The sequence below is a fragment of the Chelmon rostratus genome, chromosome 1 (assembly GCF_017976325.1).
Source record: "Chelmon rostratus isolate fCheRos1 chromosome 1, fCheRos1.pri, whole genome shotgun sequence".
Lineage (NCBI taxonomy): Eukaryota > Metazoa > Chordata > Actinopteri > Chaetodontiformes > Chaetodontidae > Chelmon > Chelmon rostratus.
The window spans coordinates 28,082,722-28,098,922 of record NC_055658.1 but is presented as its reverse complement, the minus strand read 5'-3'; the positions used below and the strand labels follow the sequence as shown (position 1 = coordinate 28,098,922).

At 40.4% G+C, this 16,201-nt stretch overlaps 1 protein-coding gene across 1 annotated transcript in view; it reads left to right on the top strand.

Annotated features, from left to right (window-relative positions):
* gramd2aa (GRAM domain containing 2Aa) overlaps positions 1-15,314 on the top strand; it is a 34,806-nt gene extending 19,492 nt beyond the window's left edge. Inside the window, exons 3-12 of the mRNA XM_041940242.1 lie at positions 552-609; positions 2,002-2,074; positions 4,292-4,395; positions 4,962-5,060; positions 7,028-7,099; positions 7,189-7,245; positions 8,220-8,397; positions 10,871-10,964; positions 12,020-12,124; positions 13,047-15,314. Coding sequence (XP_041796176.1) covers positions 552-609; positions 2,002-2,074; positions 4,292-4,395; positions 4,962-5,060; positions 7,028-7,099; positions 7,189-7,245; positions 8,220-8,397; positions 10,871-10,964; positions 12,020-12,124; positions 13,047-13,050 — 844 coding nt within the window. The 3' untranslated portion in view covers positions 13,051-15,314. The remainder of the gene's footprint in view (positions 1-551; positions 610-2,001; positions 2,075-4,291; positions 4,396-4,961; positions 5,061-7,027; positions 7,100-7,188; positions 7,246-8,219; positions 8,398-10,870; positions 10,965-12,019; positions 12,125-13,046) is intronic.
* The last annotated feature ends 887 nt before the right edge of the window (positions 15,315-16,201 follow it).

Below are 16,201 nucleotides of genomic sequence, written 5' to 3'. Positions count from 1 at the left end.
CATCTGCTGCACTGCTCTGACTAGTCCTCCTGAGGCAAGCTCGATGCCAGTGATGTGTGTGTGTGTGTGTGTGTGTGTGTGTGTGTGTGTGTGTGTGTGTGTGTGTGTGTTTGTGTTTGTGTTCTGACTATAAAAAGAACAACATGGATAATCTCCTGGCATGGTCACTATTTGTGTTTAAACAACTCAATATTTATCTTTGATTATATTGTTTTGCAACAGCTTTGGTCTGCCTGCAGTTATGCACACACTGATGATTAACTTGTCATGTGGAAGCTTTGACCCAGCTGGGATTATCATGCAATATACATTTGATAAACAGATGTGCACATACTGTACGCACGCACACAAGCTAACAGGCCAGATGAATGCATTAATCTGCCTTCAAATGTGCTTATAAGAAAATATTATTTTTAATATTTATTTTTGTCCATAGCACGTTGAGAAGACTTGTAGATGCATGATATAGTTTGCATACAGTAGAGTAATTATTGAGAGGTAAACATGCATATAAGGAAATGTCAAGTATTTTTTTTCCATTTTCATCACAGATTTCAGCTGATTGAAGACCTATCCTATGAAGATGTGAAGAAATGTTATCGGGGCTCGGTGAGTCTTATTCTAATTGTTGCTGTGTCTATGATTGGACAAAGTCCAACCAGTTGTATTCAGTTTTACCTGAATGTTTATTCTATAATAAAAGCAACGCTCACTGTTAAAACACTGCTTTCCCTTTGAGATTTGATGTGATCAATAGTTATGTACTGTGGTTAGGACTCTAAATTTCCCACATTTGAAATACTTAACAGCTCCATAATTTTGCAATGTTTCAGCAATGATATGAGCCACTCACAGTAACAGTAATACAACCACACCTCAGATTTATCATCTCAGACCATTTCACCCATGAATTCATGGTAAAAATGCAAATGATTAAATTAACAGTTACTAGCAGTTAAGAGTAACGCTGGGCTTTTCCCCCATGGCGATCAAGCCCTCTGCATTACTGTAACCTACTGGAAGCGCCATATTCCTAAGGACAGGAGCTGCTCTCGCATGGGCTATTAATAGAAAGACAAAAACAGGAGCGGCAGACAACAGCAAACTGAGCAGATTGAGTTGAAGGAAGGATAGACGAGACACAGGACAGGACGCGAAAACAGGGAAAGATCGTCTGGTGGCAGAGATATTTAGACCTGGAACGTTTGAGCTGCTAGGGAGGAGAGCGGGGAATTAATGTGTGTTCAAGGAAGAAAATGTATGATTTGCTCTGAAAAAGTGAGGACTTTCTATCTGACACTACAGACAGGAGGAGAAACTGACAGATAGGGGGAGGGAAAGGCAAAGGCAGAGAAAGAAAAGACTTGAAGTGACAGTAGTGAGGAGTACCTGTGTGTGCTAGAGTGGGTGTTGTTTTTTTCAGCTCAGAATGATGAAGGGCAGAGAGTGTGTATGTGTGTAAAGGAGCGAGAAGGAGAGGGAGGGTGTCAGCTTAGCGCTGCAAAGTGTAGAGTCACTGGAGGTGTATCTGAGACAGAAAGAGAGCCTTGTAGTTTCTGAGAAAGAGCTCAGTGGCTGTAAACTGAGGCGTTGCAGCTGTAACTCTGTAGCTTTGGATGTGTATGTGTGTATGTGTGTGTGTAGGTGTATACATTAGAGTCGGGGTGTGTTTGTACATGCATGTAGACTAGAAGTAGTTGCACGGAGGCAGTCCTCCATCTCGGCCCAGCATACTGACCGGCGGCAGGGGAACAGTGTGTGTCTTGCAGCGGCTTGCTCCAGGCCCTGGATGTGCGCGAGTGTGTGTGTGTGTACGGTGCCAACGTGCTGAGCCTGGTGCAGAGCTCGCGTCCGTTGAGGGAGAGGGTGGTGTCTGCGGCGAGCGGAGCCAGAGTGGCCGGTGGCAGCGGAGTGGCCGGCGGTGCCGGTGATGCTGGTGCTGTGCAGGCAGGCCGGTCCGCCAAGGAGCTGCTCATGACTCTGCCCTGTCCCTCTGCACAGACTGTCAGCAAGTACAACTCGCAGTACCACAAACTGTTCCAGTGCGTGCCCAAGGATGAGATCCTCATGAAAGGTACTGTCCTTTTTACCATGAGGAAAACTTTACGACTGTGCTTTCTGCTGCAGCATCATTAATCAGCTTCTTTCTTTCTTGGATGTAATGCTTCAGCTTCTCTTTTATTTGCCTGTCATGCATTTGTACTTTTTTCCATTTTCCTAACCTGCCAGCCTATTTTGATTGCACTCTATTTAGCTCTTCTAGCAAGCTGCTAATGTACAGTAACAATGTAAGACTGATATTGCTCTTTATGTTATTGGCTAATGCGATCTAGTGCTGAAGCGATGAGTCAATACTCAATTAGTCAAGTGACAAAAATGAATTGCCACCAATTTTAATACTGGTTAATCATTATGTCATTTATCAAGCAAAATGAATCAAGCTCATTTTCCAGCTTTTCAATTTTAGGGATATTCTGCTTTGTTGTTGTCTATCATAAATTCCACATATCTTTTGGTTTTGGACTGTTAGTCAGGGAAAACTATGGCCATTTTAACAATTTTCTGATACTGTAAAGGTTAAATTATTCACTTATTTATGTAATGAATAATGAGTCATTCATAGCAGCACACATTCAATCCGATGTTGATATAATGGAAGCAATAGAAAAAAATTGTCTGTTAATTCTGCACTTAAATTTCATTGTCCTTACGCCTTTTGCTTATTCATATTGTTCAAAAATATTTTTAGTAAAGATTTCTAGTATGCTAATACTACTTTCTAGTATTCTAGTATGCGTTACTTTAAGTTATCTGTGACGGTCTAAACTCTGTTAAGTTGGTTATACCTAGATTATTGTCAAATTGTGATGGAAATACTAAAAACATGCAAAATTCTGCAGGAAAACATGCCCTGATTTCTAGTATCTACCCACAATACCACAAGTTACGAGCCGCTTTAAAGGTGCAGTGCGTAAGATATGGCCAGAATTGTAGTTTAAAACATTTTGAAAATAAACTAACATTATCAACAGAATGTAAATAATTAATAGTTGTGACATATGTCAAACATGTCTCTGTACTGTGTTGCAGAGATATCTATTAAAGTTAGCATGCTAGCCAGCTAGCTGTGTGACACCTATTTGTACCTTGAGAGGCGATATATGCTAGGAGATGTATGCAAGCAGTGAGTTTGCTACGTTTCACAATCTGTCAAGAAAGGAAATATTCTTACGTCTATTTTCCTTATCAAACAAAAAAACACAACGGTTCAAGTTTACCGAACAAAGATGAGCTGAATTTCCTTGTTGACTCATCGTAAAAGGCACTTCATTCAAACTTGACAGAAACAAAATAAATCTCACCAAAGTCTTGTCATTATTCCAACAATCAACTGTTCTGATTTGGTCAAATTGAACTCTTAATTTGCAGAGTTATATGCGAAAATATCCACTGATAGCCGACGTACCTCTCGATCCGACCTGCACAAGGTCGGAGTCCTGGTCGGAGCCGCTGTAAATCACCTCGGTACTATTTTCAATGTCATCAAACTTACCTTCCGGTCTTGGAGGCTGTGTTCAGTTCGGATGTGGCAGTATTTACTGGGAGGCTGCTGAGCCTGGTTCCATTGCCCACAGTGTAAACACCAACAATGCCCTGGTACTTCAAGGTCTTGGTCAGGGCAGACTCCTGTCAGCTAATAGGGCCACTAGCTAACTGAGCTAACTGAGCTAACTTGCTAACGGCAGCTCGTTGGTACGGCCAAAGATAGCGACATTAAACAAATGGCCACTTCTTACATATTGAACCTTTAACATGCTGCGCACCATCGTTGCATTTTCAGCAACAGTGTCTGTACTTGCACAAAGTCCATATACAGCCTCGCAAATGCCAGTGAACTCGTACTGTATAGTCGCCTTTTTTCTGCTTTTAATTCACTTGAAAAATGGGAATCTTGGCACCGTGTCCAGCTTCAGTTCTGCCATCTGGGTAAATGCCGAAACTCATGAACAGTCAGCTTTCAGGATGACCGACTTCTCCTGCTGCACAGTAACGACTTCTGTGTTTGCACAGTTCAACACTTTGATGCTGTGTGCAACCAATCAAAATAAAATCATTGATGTGAAACTTTAAAATTCAATGACGAATGAGATATTATTTTGAATTTTCCAAAACTACCGGTAAAGAAGTGGGAAGGTTCTGAGATAATGTTTTAATAATCCTGTTTGTTTTTCTTTATCCATTTTACAATTGAAACGGGGTGAAAAGGTGTTTTTGTCTCTTCTGGTTTCAGTGTACTCCTGTGCTCTACTCAGAGATATTCTTCTACAAGGCCGGCTCTACATTTCCAGAAACTGGCTGTGTTTCTATGCCAACCTCTTCGGCAAGGACATTAAGGTACGAATGACTGACAGGCAGCTTAATGAACTCAGACTGACAGACAAGCTTGAACTGAGTGACTCCCAGTCACAATTTGACAAGCTGATTGGACAACTTGACAAATTATTTGACTGAAAGTCAGTCGGGATAATGGGCTGACTTTCAGTGCCACGGTCTTAATCCTCCCACCGTGAAATTATGTACCAAGAACAGGTAGACTTACTGAACCTTTAACCGTAACCTGTTATATGATTTTCTCTTTGATGCGGTGCATTGTTCCTTTTCCTTCATTTCCTTGAAACCAAGCCTCTCCTGACATCTGAGTGACAATAAGCTACTTATTCAGGCTGCATTCCTCACATTCTGACTGAAACAAGACGCGTTTCATGTCCACCACTGATTTTCTCCAGGGACTTTTCCTGAGTGTATTTCAGTACCTTCCCTGCCACCATTTACTCAAATCACACCGGTGTTTTTAGCTTACCTATAACTTTCTCATCACACGCTTTTAAGTTTGCCTCCTCAAATCTGAGCGTCTCCTTATAAATGTTGGGTTTTTTTGTGCCTTTTTCCATCTTCTTTAGGTGGCCATTCCTGTCGTTTCTGTGAGGCTGGTGAAAAAGCACAAAACAGCGGGACTTGTGCCTAATGGCTTGGCTATCACCACAGACACCGGCCAGAAGGTAAACACTTCCATCACAGTCACTGTGAATTAAAATACTTGAGCTGATTAGCGCAGCCCGGCTGTATGTTCCAGGCGAGGTGTGATGGAAAAAACAACACCGTGCTATAGATAGAAGCAGAGTGGAGTCCCAGCCTGGTAGCACGAGAGAGTGAAGGGTTTTTCCATCATTACAGCAATTTGTCAGAAGGGCTTCTTAGCTTTCTATCACATCAGACTCAGTCTGTCATCAAGCGGTGTTTCCAAAGGCAGAATGTGCTTTCAGCTTCTGTTCTGGCCCCAACAACCAACGAAGAAGGATAGTCAGCAAGCTAACATTAGCACATGGTGACATCTTTCACATCTACATTTTTATTATGTAATCCACTAGAGAGGAAAGTGAGCGCAAATTAAGTCATTTGAATGGAAGATTGGTCATTTGAGGGCTCAAATGACTAAACTTGACTAATTGAAAGCACAAATTAGTCATTTAAGCCAGAGCAATGCTAGTGTCCCGGTGCCAGGCACAGTGATATTTTGAGTTTAACACTAATCTCATGATGCTAACATGCTGATAGCAGGTCTCTCCTTCGAGACCTTTAAAATCTTGTCAAGTCTTTTTTGTGTTCCTCGTTGATGTTTTTGCTTAATACAGAGAATTCTGTGTACTCAACAACTCATATATATGAGACCACAGTATGTTGCACCTAGTCAAGCAGACATAATTTATTCATAATACAAGTAATTAATTAGGAATTAAAAGAGTGACTGTACTGTTTTACCAGATAAATGCAAACAAAAACGTTGATTTTAGATTCCTGCACAGTGTGAGCGCTGAGGTCTACCAGCTGGACATCAGACACCATGTCTCAGCAGATGTTTTCACGCTTTATATGGTGTCTGTCTTCACCCTCAAATGGTCACATGCTTCCCCTGTCTGTCTCTGTTTAAGGTTACATGTTAACTCGGCTAGTCAAAGCATAACCCAGCAGTGTAAAAGAGTTGTTGACATTCTGTTTGTGCAAAACACTAATAATTTATTTTTTTAGAACTGGTCTTTTGCTGAATTACACAACTATACTCCCACCTTTGTCAGAACATGTGAGACACATAGCATAAGGATTGTATGCCTTATACTGCACAAGAGTAAATATCCTTATACAGTATGTCTGCATGATTGTGTAATATGCATTACATAACATGTGCACATATATGGCTCTTTGCGGTGCAACTATATTGCTAAAAGTGACTGAGGTGCTTTCTTCTGTTTATGAGGTGAAAAGTTCACAGCTCTCGTCTGTCACAACAAAGTTCAGGTTCTGTTTGCAATGTTTCAGCTCATTCAACATCATGAGATTCAACAGGACTGTTCAAAAACTGACATAGATGAGATGCACACACACGATAGCACAGTGTTTCAAATACTTTAAATCAGCGATATTAATCCAGGTCAGAGGGATATTTGGGTAAGCTGCCACTGACCTGTCGTTCGTAGTTTTTCACAAAACAATAAACCGTGATTAGAAAAATATCCTCTTTGTGCCCCAAATTAAAGCTTTTGAATCCCTCAAGTGTTATTCCCCCAAATTATTTCTAGCAAATTTGCGCTCCTCCCCAACAGGGTAATGTATTGTCATTTGCTTTGTATGGCTGCAAGTACAAATATTCAGACACCTCTCTACATGCCTGAAAGCACTGACTGTACACTGACAACATGAGCAGAGAGTCAGAAAAATGCAGCTGGATTTTGTGTGGGTCCTGTGTCTGTCATGCCTGTGATATTAGCAAAAATATTCCTGATCTGTTTCTTTACTCAGTTTTCCCCACAAGACTCAATAGGATTAAATATCTGAAATTCTGTCCTGTAAATATTTTTATGTGTGCGGGTAAACTCAGAAGAGTTTAACGGGACTTCAGAGCAAAAGAAAATTATAAGCAGAATATCAACAGAGTTTTCACATCACTATTTCCCTTTTTTTGTTTCTTCAGTATGTATTCGTATCTCTGCTATCAAGAGACAGCGTATACGACGTCCTCCGGAGGATCTGCACACACCTGCAGGTCAGAGGACACGCATGCATGCTGTACATTCGGTCTATGCTGTGTGCTGTACGGGGCAGTTAAAGAGGTGATTTGCTTTCCCTCTCCAGGTCAATGGGAAGAGTCTGAGCTTGAAGCAGTTCATGGAGGAGCCGACCTTATCGCTGGTCAGTGACAGAGAGGAGCATGAAATCCTAGAACTGTAGAGATCAAATTGGGTGGAACTTCAACATCTGGTGGTTCAGAGGCATTAAAATGACTTTAGTGTTTCCTTCGTGTTTCATGTCAGCCTAAAGGCCTCTGACAACTCACTTACAACTGCTGCTGACCTGAAGGCTGACTTACCTTCTTACACAGACAGGATCAATAGATCATTCTGTTGCTGCTGCAGCCTCGCAGTGAATTATCCCCCGAGTCGGAAAGATGCTATCAAAGAGCTGAGTGGAGTCACCTCGTGTGTTTCTAATGCGTTCATTTCAACTTCAAACTCCCTCATAAAGTTTGTCTTATTAGAATGTGGTACCAATAGATTTGAAGCTTTAAAGCTTTGAAAGTGCTGATTTATCACCAAGTTTATCAATACATCTCAGCTCCGTGGACGACAGTTTATGAATGACCAGTGATCATATGATGTGTGGTGCAATTATAACTCAGCCGCTCTCAGTCTAAGAGAGCAGTCACAAGATGATTAAAGTGATAAGAAATAATTAAAAAAAAAAAAAAAAGTTTTTTGCACAAATGTTTTATTTATTTTTGTCTTTTTCCGATTTTTGCTTTTTTTTTTTTTCGCTAAATACAGGATACTTTCATGTTGTCTGGCCTCTAAATTATTGACATAAAACAATATGAGAAGGAAAAATCACTATGCAGTTGAGCTGCTATCACTGTGTGTAATGTGAGGCCACATCGCTTTATTTTTAGGGGCCACAAGCCAAAAGTTAGGGAGCCAATGATGAAGCTAAAGCTTTATCATTTCACCAGGCAAATCCATATAAAAAAACATTAAATTATAAGTGTTGGTGATTTTTTACCATCTCAGATTTAGATGAATGAACTACTTGTGTGCCGACCCCTGAGATGTTCAGACTCTTTTAGATTCGGACCACCGTCTTTACGTTCTCCTCTTTCCTCCGGGTCACAGGACGAGTTCCCGGCTCCAGACGAGTTCCCGGTGGTCGACGAATTCCCATCAGTGTTAAAGTGGAGAAGGAAACCCTCAGTGGTGTCCGTGTCCTCTTCCCTTCCTGACCTCCTGGGCAACTCCACCAGCAGCCTGAGCCCCGCAGACACGCCCTTCAAATCAGAGCAGTTACTGGAAGGTGATAAAACTCTCTCTCGTGCCATGTCGATGCAGTGTCATCATGTGGATATAAAGTCCAAGGCTTTATTCAAGGCCGCACATGTTCAGTTGCTTCTCAGAATTGATTGGCTGGAGGTTGTGTCATGCTTATGAGTGTCTCATAAGAGAATTATCCATATCACTGGTTGCTACTGTCTATGCATAATCAATTAGCTCAAATTCAAAGGCAGTTTTGAAGCTGCAACACTTTCCTGTATCTGTGGCATCATTGTAGTGCAGCAACAGATGCTACAACAAAAAGCAGCTTGTTAAGAAGACCTCAATGTGAAATATTTCTGCTAAATAGCTTGAGTCACATCAGTTTCTATTTGTTGATCCTTTGACTTTTAAACTCTCTGGATATCAGTGTCCTGCAGGACTTAATTCAACAGCCAGACTGAAGAGAAACCTGCTCTCTCTTCGTCTGATCAGAAAGTCCCCGTGGGCTTTTTTTGTTTTGCACCTTTCAAGCGTAAACTAATATTTTCTCAATGCACTTTATTTTCTTAAATAAACATGAAAACACTTGTATTGCTTATTTACAGGAAACAAAACGAGAAAAATGGTACCAATTATACAATTAATCTGCAAAAAATAATAATTATGTATAATAATAATAATAATAATCAACTTTAAAATCTCTTTATTTTTTGCCTCTCTGATCGGTTGAGCTGAAGTATTCTACACCAGTGGAGCAGGAAAATGCTCTGTCAGTTTAATCTTTAGAATAACAAGGCTCTGTGTTATGTGGTCGTCAGTGTATGTGGGGGAATAAAAGATTTAAAGGAGGTGATAATCCATGAACAGTTTTATAGATAATACGTAACAGTTTGCTGTCTGACCTACATAAAAGAGGAAGTCAGTGAACTGAGGACAGAAAAATGCCGCTTTCTTTTTTAAGGACAACAGTGTGAGAGATCGTCAAATCATATTTATACCGTGGACACAGTTAAGTTGTCTGGAGGCATGTGTTTGTGTGTTTCAGGTTATGTGCGTCCATTTAATTTGAATTTGGTGGGTCTGTGTGTGTCAGAGAGCGAGTGAATGAAAGACAGAGAGTAATTGCTTTTGGACGGCAACATCTCTCTTACGCAAAGACGCATTAAGCTCCAAATGGAGATTAAATCGTGTCGGGGCTTGTATTAAAAAGCTTTGGGCGGATGCAGATTAAGTAGAGATTAACACAAACAATGTCTGCTGTCAAAGTTGTCTGAGGACAGTGGAACGGTTATGCGCTGACAGGCTGCAGATCATTTCTAAATACCAACCTATGTTAATGTTGTTCTCCATTACATGCTGGATATTTGCACAGCGTGAGCTCTGTGTGTATATTAGCATCGCAGCTCATATGTGGAGTGGAAAGATGGGAAGTAATGTAATTAAAAGATGTAGGCCTATTTAATAGCATTACCTGAGTCAGTACCTGTATTATAGTATCTTTACATCTCACACACAGATAGTACAGTACAGTATACAGTAGCACCTGTGCAAAAACAAGCAATGCATCCATGTCAGCTAGCATACAATAATTGTAGAGACCCTGGGATATGATAGTCAGATTTGTATGATTCAAACTATATATTGTTCAGTGTTTGCAGTATTTTCAATGAATAAAAAAGCAGTAGAAGCAATACACTGTTAAAGGTTCAGCTTTACTGTTGTTACAGGACTGCAGAATGAATTGCAGCTGTAGACCCTCCACGCTACACACACAGAAAATGTACAAAAATATCCAAATCATTTCAGTTAGAATAGAGTAAAACAATAAAACACAGCAAAAGATATGAAAGCAGCACTAAAGTAAGAGACAAAAAAGGAAAACTAAATTGTATTTACAAGGAAGATAAACAATTATACACATACACACAGTTAATGTACATATCCAGTACTGTATATACAATTTATATATCATGCATATACAAACAGGAAAAGTACAGTATGTGCACACAGAATTCTCTATTAATTTCTCCTTCAAAATAAAATACCAATAAAAATGCAAATAATTGAATATTTTACACAAAAAATTACGTAAAACAATTTACATTAAACATAAAAACGATTCACTTTTTAGCAATCACGGGAGCCTTAGCAGCGAATAAAAGAATGTCAAATGCGTAGACGAGACTGTCCTCATCATTTCTGATAACTGCACCCTCTGGCTTTTCATCATATATGATCACATAAACAAAAACAAGAGCCTTAGGAAGGCATCATTTATAAGATTTACTTTACATTGTGATTCATTTTGGAGGTCCAAAGTGAATATTGTCACCATTAACTGTGTGAGAGCGCCGAATGTCGAGTCCAAATGCACTCAGATACATAAACAGGTGGGTCAACACTATTAAAAGTGAAACATGCAGCACAGTCGAGCCAAGTACTGGTAATGGTTTTATGTTGTTGTGTGTGTTTGTGTGTGTGTGCGTGCACGCGTGTGCGTGTGTGTGTTGCAGAGCGAGCACTGCAAACAGACAGAGGTCTTTTATCAGAGCCAGTGGCAGAGCTCGGCCAGATGGAGTACCAGCTGCTCAAGTTCTTCACCCTGCTGTGAGTATACAGAGGGACACACAGACACCAACAACTCCACCTTCACCTCCTCCAGCAGCTGACTCACAGCTACACACACACTGTGAGCATTAACGTGCAGATATAAATAGTGGGCGATTCAGACAGTCACACTGAACACGGGAGATCAGAGCCGTTAAAACACTTTTTACTTCGTGTTTTTCCACAGAGAAGTTGCCTCCCATGAGACTTAATTATTAAGACTCACTGCAATGGATCAAATCATCTGTCTTAGTCAGCACCAAGCTCTCCTCACTCCACCTGCACTCTAGCATAGCAGGGCGACACAGTGACCATGGAGACTGTCCTTCACCCAGAGAGCATGAAGCCACTCTGCTCAAGTGTCCTTGAGAGAGCAATGAATCCTTATCTGCTCCTGAAGGCCTGTCATGTTGCTGACGGTGCACTCTGAACCCCTACCTACCACTGAGGAAAAGAATAAAGACAAATTTCTCCCTGGTATGTCACAGATTAGAAAATGGATCAATTATAAAACTCTATATAGATTTGTGCTTAAAAATACAGTGCAAGTAACAAAGCCAAACATGCTTGCACAGTTAGTAACCTCTGAAGTGAAGTAAAAGCCAAACAAATGCATTATTTCTTTTCAAAGTTACATAATGAATCTTAATAATCTGCACTTAAACTGTAAATTTACCAAATAAATTTAAAAATGTGGAGTCGATTTTCTCTGATTTTACACCCAAGTTTCACCTCATTGATTTTTTGCTTGAAAAGCACAAAAAGCGCATTCAAAACAATTAGGCGCCACTTGAAAATTGTTCAGCAGCAGTCTGGAGTGCAACATGATGTGCAGTTGTGGAGTTAAAACACTGCTTTGGTTCTTTGAGACAGACATAAACTGGGTTGTTCAAGGACAGTGTTGTGCCTCCGTGTGTTGACAGAAAGTGCAACGTCGCCTCCCGGTGTTCATTAAGAGGCATTACAACTTTCTTCCTCCACATCCATTCCAGTCTCTCCTGTCAGAACCATCGTAATAATTCAGCTAATCTGTGCGTCTCCTCCTCTGTCTTCAGTATTATTCTCCTCATCCTGTCATCGTGCTACTTGGCCTTTCGTGTGTGCAGTCTGGAGCAGCAGCTGTCCTTCCTCAGTAACCCAAATCTACCCCTGAGAGAGAGGTAACACTGCACATTACATCAGCACTACTTTATCATATTTGAAACAGCTGTTTTTGTTTTTTTTTCATCGAAAGAAAAACACATTCATACATCAAAGGTAAAGGAAATCCAGGCTTCATGAAAGCTGAGATTTAGACACAGGAGACAAAAGTGTGGGATAATTTTTATACTTGAATTTGTACCAAAAGTTATATTTAACAAAACAGGAACTTTCCTACACTTGAAGTCCAAAGTTATGTTTACTAGGGGAACGGTCCCAAAGACCAAACATATCCAAGTGTGCGTTTTCTGTCATTATTTTGGGGTTTAATAACAGTCTGTTGAGTTATTTTAAGACACTGGAAGGCAGCAAAGGCTGCAGAACTGAAAGAATGGCTCAGTGCAGATGGTGGAAACAGCATCCTTTGAATGTGTGCTGAGTAGAATAAGTGGCAATCAGGAGGAAGGGGTGTCTCCCCGGGACCAGTTCTGGGCTTATGTTAAAATGATATGTAAATATATGAATATATATCAGTCAGCTCGGTGACTATGTGATCCTGTAGTATGACTCGAGATATATGTTTAACATGCTTTCCCTCTGTTGTTCCTTCAGGATTTATTCATTTTTTACTTATTTTGACTGGATTTATGCACAGGAGTCTGCCTCCATACTATAAAAATATACCTCTATGTATCTCTAAAGGGCTTCCAGGTAAATTTTCAGCTCCTGTCCTGCATACAGCTTTTAAATACGTAAAAGAAACAAATGAGCTTTGGGTCGGGATATCTAAACGTCTGTTGGTTTGCACATGCACAGCATTGCAGTATGTGTGAGTGTATGTACTGGGATCAGCGTCTGCAAAGGAGATTCATGCTGATTTATTTACCCATTATCCATTCAATCCCGAGATTTCGCCAACGTGGCTGCTTTCTTCTCATCCAGGTAACCATTGCTCTCCGCTGTGACCCATCGGATCGGCTGCTGTTTGCTCTTCTCGTGCTTTGCGTTGACGTCCTGCACAGATCCAGGACCAGCTTCAGAGCCCGAAAAAGATCGGCCCCGGAGCAGCCACGAAACATGAAGGAGCAACATCAGCCCAAGTCCAGGCATCTTACGGACCTTCTCTCCTCGGAAAGAGTCCCTGTTAGTGATCACTTCCAGACTATGCAAACAGACTGTATTTATTTCTGAGTTTAAAGTAGGATTTGCTGTAGATTCTGACTGTCCACCACGGCCTGTCCCTCTCATAGACATTTCACTTAACCCCATGACTCTGCAGTGTAAAGCTCTTTACTCTAAAACGTTCGTGAGCACTGATGAAGTTTAGGGTGATGGAGACGAGAGGCGAGGTCGGTGTTGGAGGTTGGAAAGGTAAGAGATAACTCAATACATGAATTACTTGAAAAGACTGATAGTTAAGGTATTTCAGGTGAGTTTCCAGGACTCTTTTTATCCATATCTGACATATTCTGACCGACAAGTGGTCTAAACCAAATGTTTCCTGGTGGGATCGTACCCTAGTCCTCAGTAGGAGGGCTAAAACTAGCCACGACGATGCACTTTTTAAAATTTGTCCACGTTATTTCAAATATATGTAACTGTTCTAAGAGTTTAGATCTATTTTTTGCTTGACGATAGGTACTCAGTTTTCATTGCTGAAGGTATTTATGGAAGGAAGTACTGTTATGACCACAGACACTTGACTGAATGAAGTTACCCGTCATTTAACTGTAATAGCCTGGAGCAATAACATCACTAGTGGGTGTTAGCTGTAATGTGAATGACATGGTTAGATGACATGCATTATTTTTGTTTTCCGTAGGACTAATCTGCTGTGTGAAAGGAACACCCAGGGTGTTTTCTTTTCAGCTTTTAAATGAAGTCACCAAAGGCTTCAAAATGACCCACTGATGTTCTGAGTCTTCATGTCATCATATCTTTGAAGATGTTTTGCTAACTTGGCAGACGGGTGAGCTGTAGCCCTGGACTACTTTGTGAAATCCCTATGAATTAAATTGGCAACAAAATGTAGAGCAAAGAAAGTTTGCGGCTTTTAATTTATTTTTCGGTCATTTTGGGTGCCAAAACTTTACGATCCAATGTTCCGTGCTGTCGTTTCGGCTTGATGCAGGACCACCATGAAAAGCCTTGACTCCCAACAGCACAGCAAATTTTAGTAACCTCTAGATCCCGGGCTAAATTATAAAACTGGAACACGATGTTGGCAGCAGCACTTAATGCCTAATACATTACATACGGAGCGTTGGCTGCACACCAGTGGGACTCATTTTCTTCCACCTGTTTCAGTTTAAATGTACTAACTTGTCACTGTTTTTCATGGGTTTAAAAATGTGTATTTTCTTAAATGTCAAATGTTCAGAAGCAACAAAAAACAACCCTGACTTTAGTCAAGGAATACATGAATATAAATACATGTTTGACTTTATCTGATTGGGTTTGAAAACTCAAGAAGCTGAAGAGTTTTGTAAACCTACAGAGAAAACACGTGACACCGAAACTAATGTGAAGGGAGCTATGGCAATGATAGTCTCTTATATGTCATGACATGCACTACTTATACTAACAAACTGAGTAAATGGTGTATCTGAGTAAGATTGTGGTAATTTGAATAGTGTCAAATAAAAAAAGTACTCAGGACAGAAGTCTGAGGATTCACCTGACATATGGAATTTAAGTTCCACTGTTTCCACACTACAGTATGTACATCACCACGCTGCTGTGCTATTCAGAAGAGCAAAACTTACAGTACACAAGCAAATACTAAGTGCAGAACAATTCTTAAATGCTTGATATACAGTCGCCCCTTTAATTTACTGTTAACAAACTGCAAGCTTGAAATGAGTTTACCTTCGTCCACACTGAAAGGTTACTCTGGACCAGCTCGTTCCAGCTCTTCACTGAAGCTGCGTGAGCCCCAATTTTTTATGGCTGTGTCACTTCATCAATGGTAGATAAAGACCTCGTACGGATGATTTCATACAGATTTACCACCAAATTAGCCTGAAATGTTTGGATCTTTATGATTTAAAATAAAGTTATGTTGAAAGAAGGTTAGAAGGAAATCATGATTTGTTGCACGGTCCTGTGTAAGTAGTATGTTGTGGATAGGTGTGTGTGTGTGTGGCAATATGCTGTAAAATCTAAACTTTCCTTTCAACATTATAAGACCCAATTGAAAATGGTGTAACTAAAAGGAATGACTGATTTATTCATTTAAAAAAGACCAAATACTCTAGAAAAGTAAGGACATGTTTTATCATTTTGGATTGAAAAACAAATTAATTCACAGTGTGAATCAAATGTTTCAGACATTCGAGAGTGGCTCGGACGTTTCTGATCATGTAAGATTTCAAGCAGTTCAAAAGAAGTGTTGCTGGGTATCGAACTGACTCATTAGAAGAAACTACACTGACATCTAGTGAACGTTCAGCACAGAGCACCGCACACCCAAACACACTCACACACTCCACTCACATTGTGTAACAATATCAGAAATGACCTACATCCGTCCAATACATAATGGCCATGGATTAACAGCACCGATCTAGAAAATAACTCTAAATCTGCCCCAAAATTGTGCGTTGATCTCGGTTCTCTGAAGTCTCCAGATGAATGAAAATAGGCCATTTATCTTCTTGAATGCTCTGTTGTACAATTCATCATCACACCTACTCAATATTTCTGTCTGAAAAAGCCTGTTTGCCACTTCAAAGGCTGGACCACCTGGATACCATGACAACCTCGGCAGCCTCTTTCACACAGAATGATTGACAGTTGGCTTAGTTCCTGCGGTGACAGGGGGGCTGGAGCAGAGAGGAAGACACCTGGTTCAGAGGGTCCTGAACAAACCTGACCATCAAACCCTGAACTCACCGACTATTAATGTATTTCAAGTAATAAAATCTGAATATTCGATCTAAAGTTAGACTGATGCCACGTCTCTCTCTTCGTTTTGCGTCGTTTGAATCATTTTTGGGCTTTTAAAGTTAGAGTGAAGACCTGCTGCGAGGAACTAAAAGCAATATGCAAGATATTCTTCATTCTGCATGTTTACAGGACATGTGATTAAGTTTAAT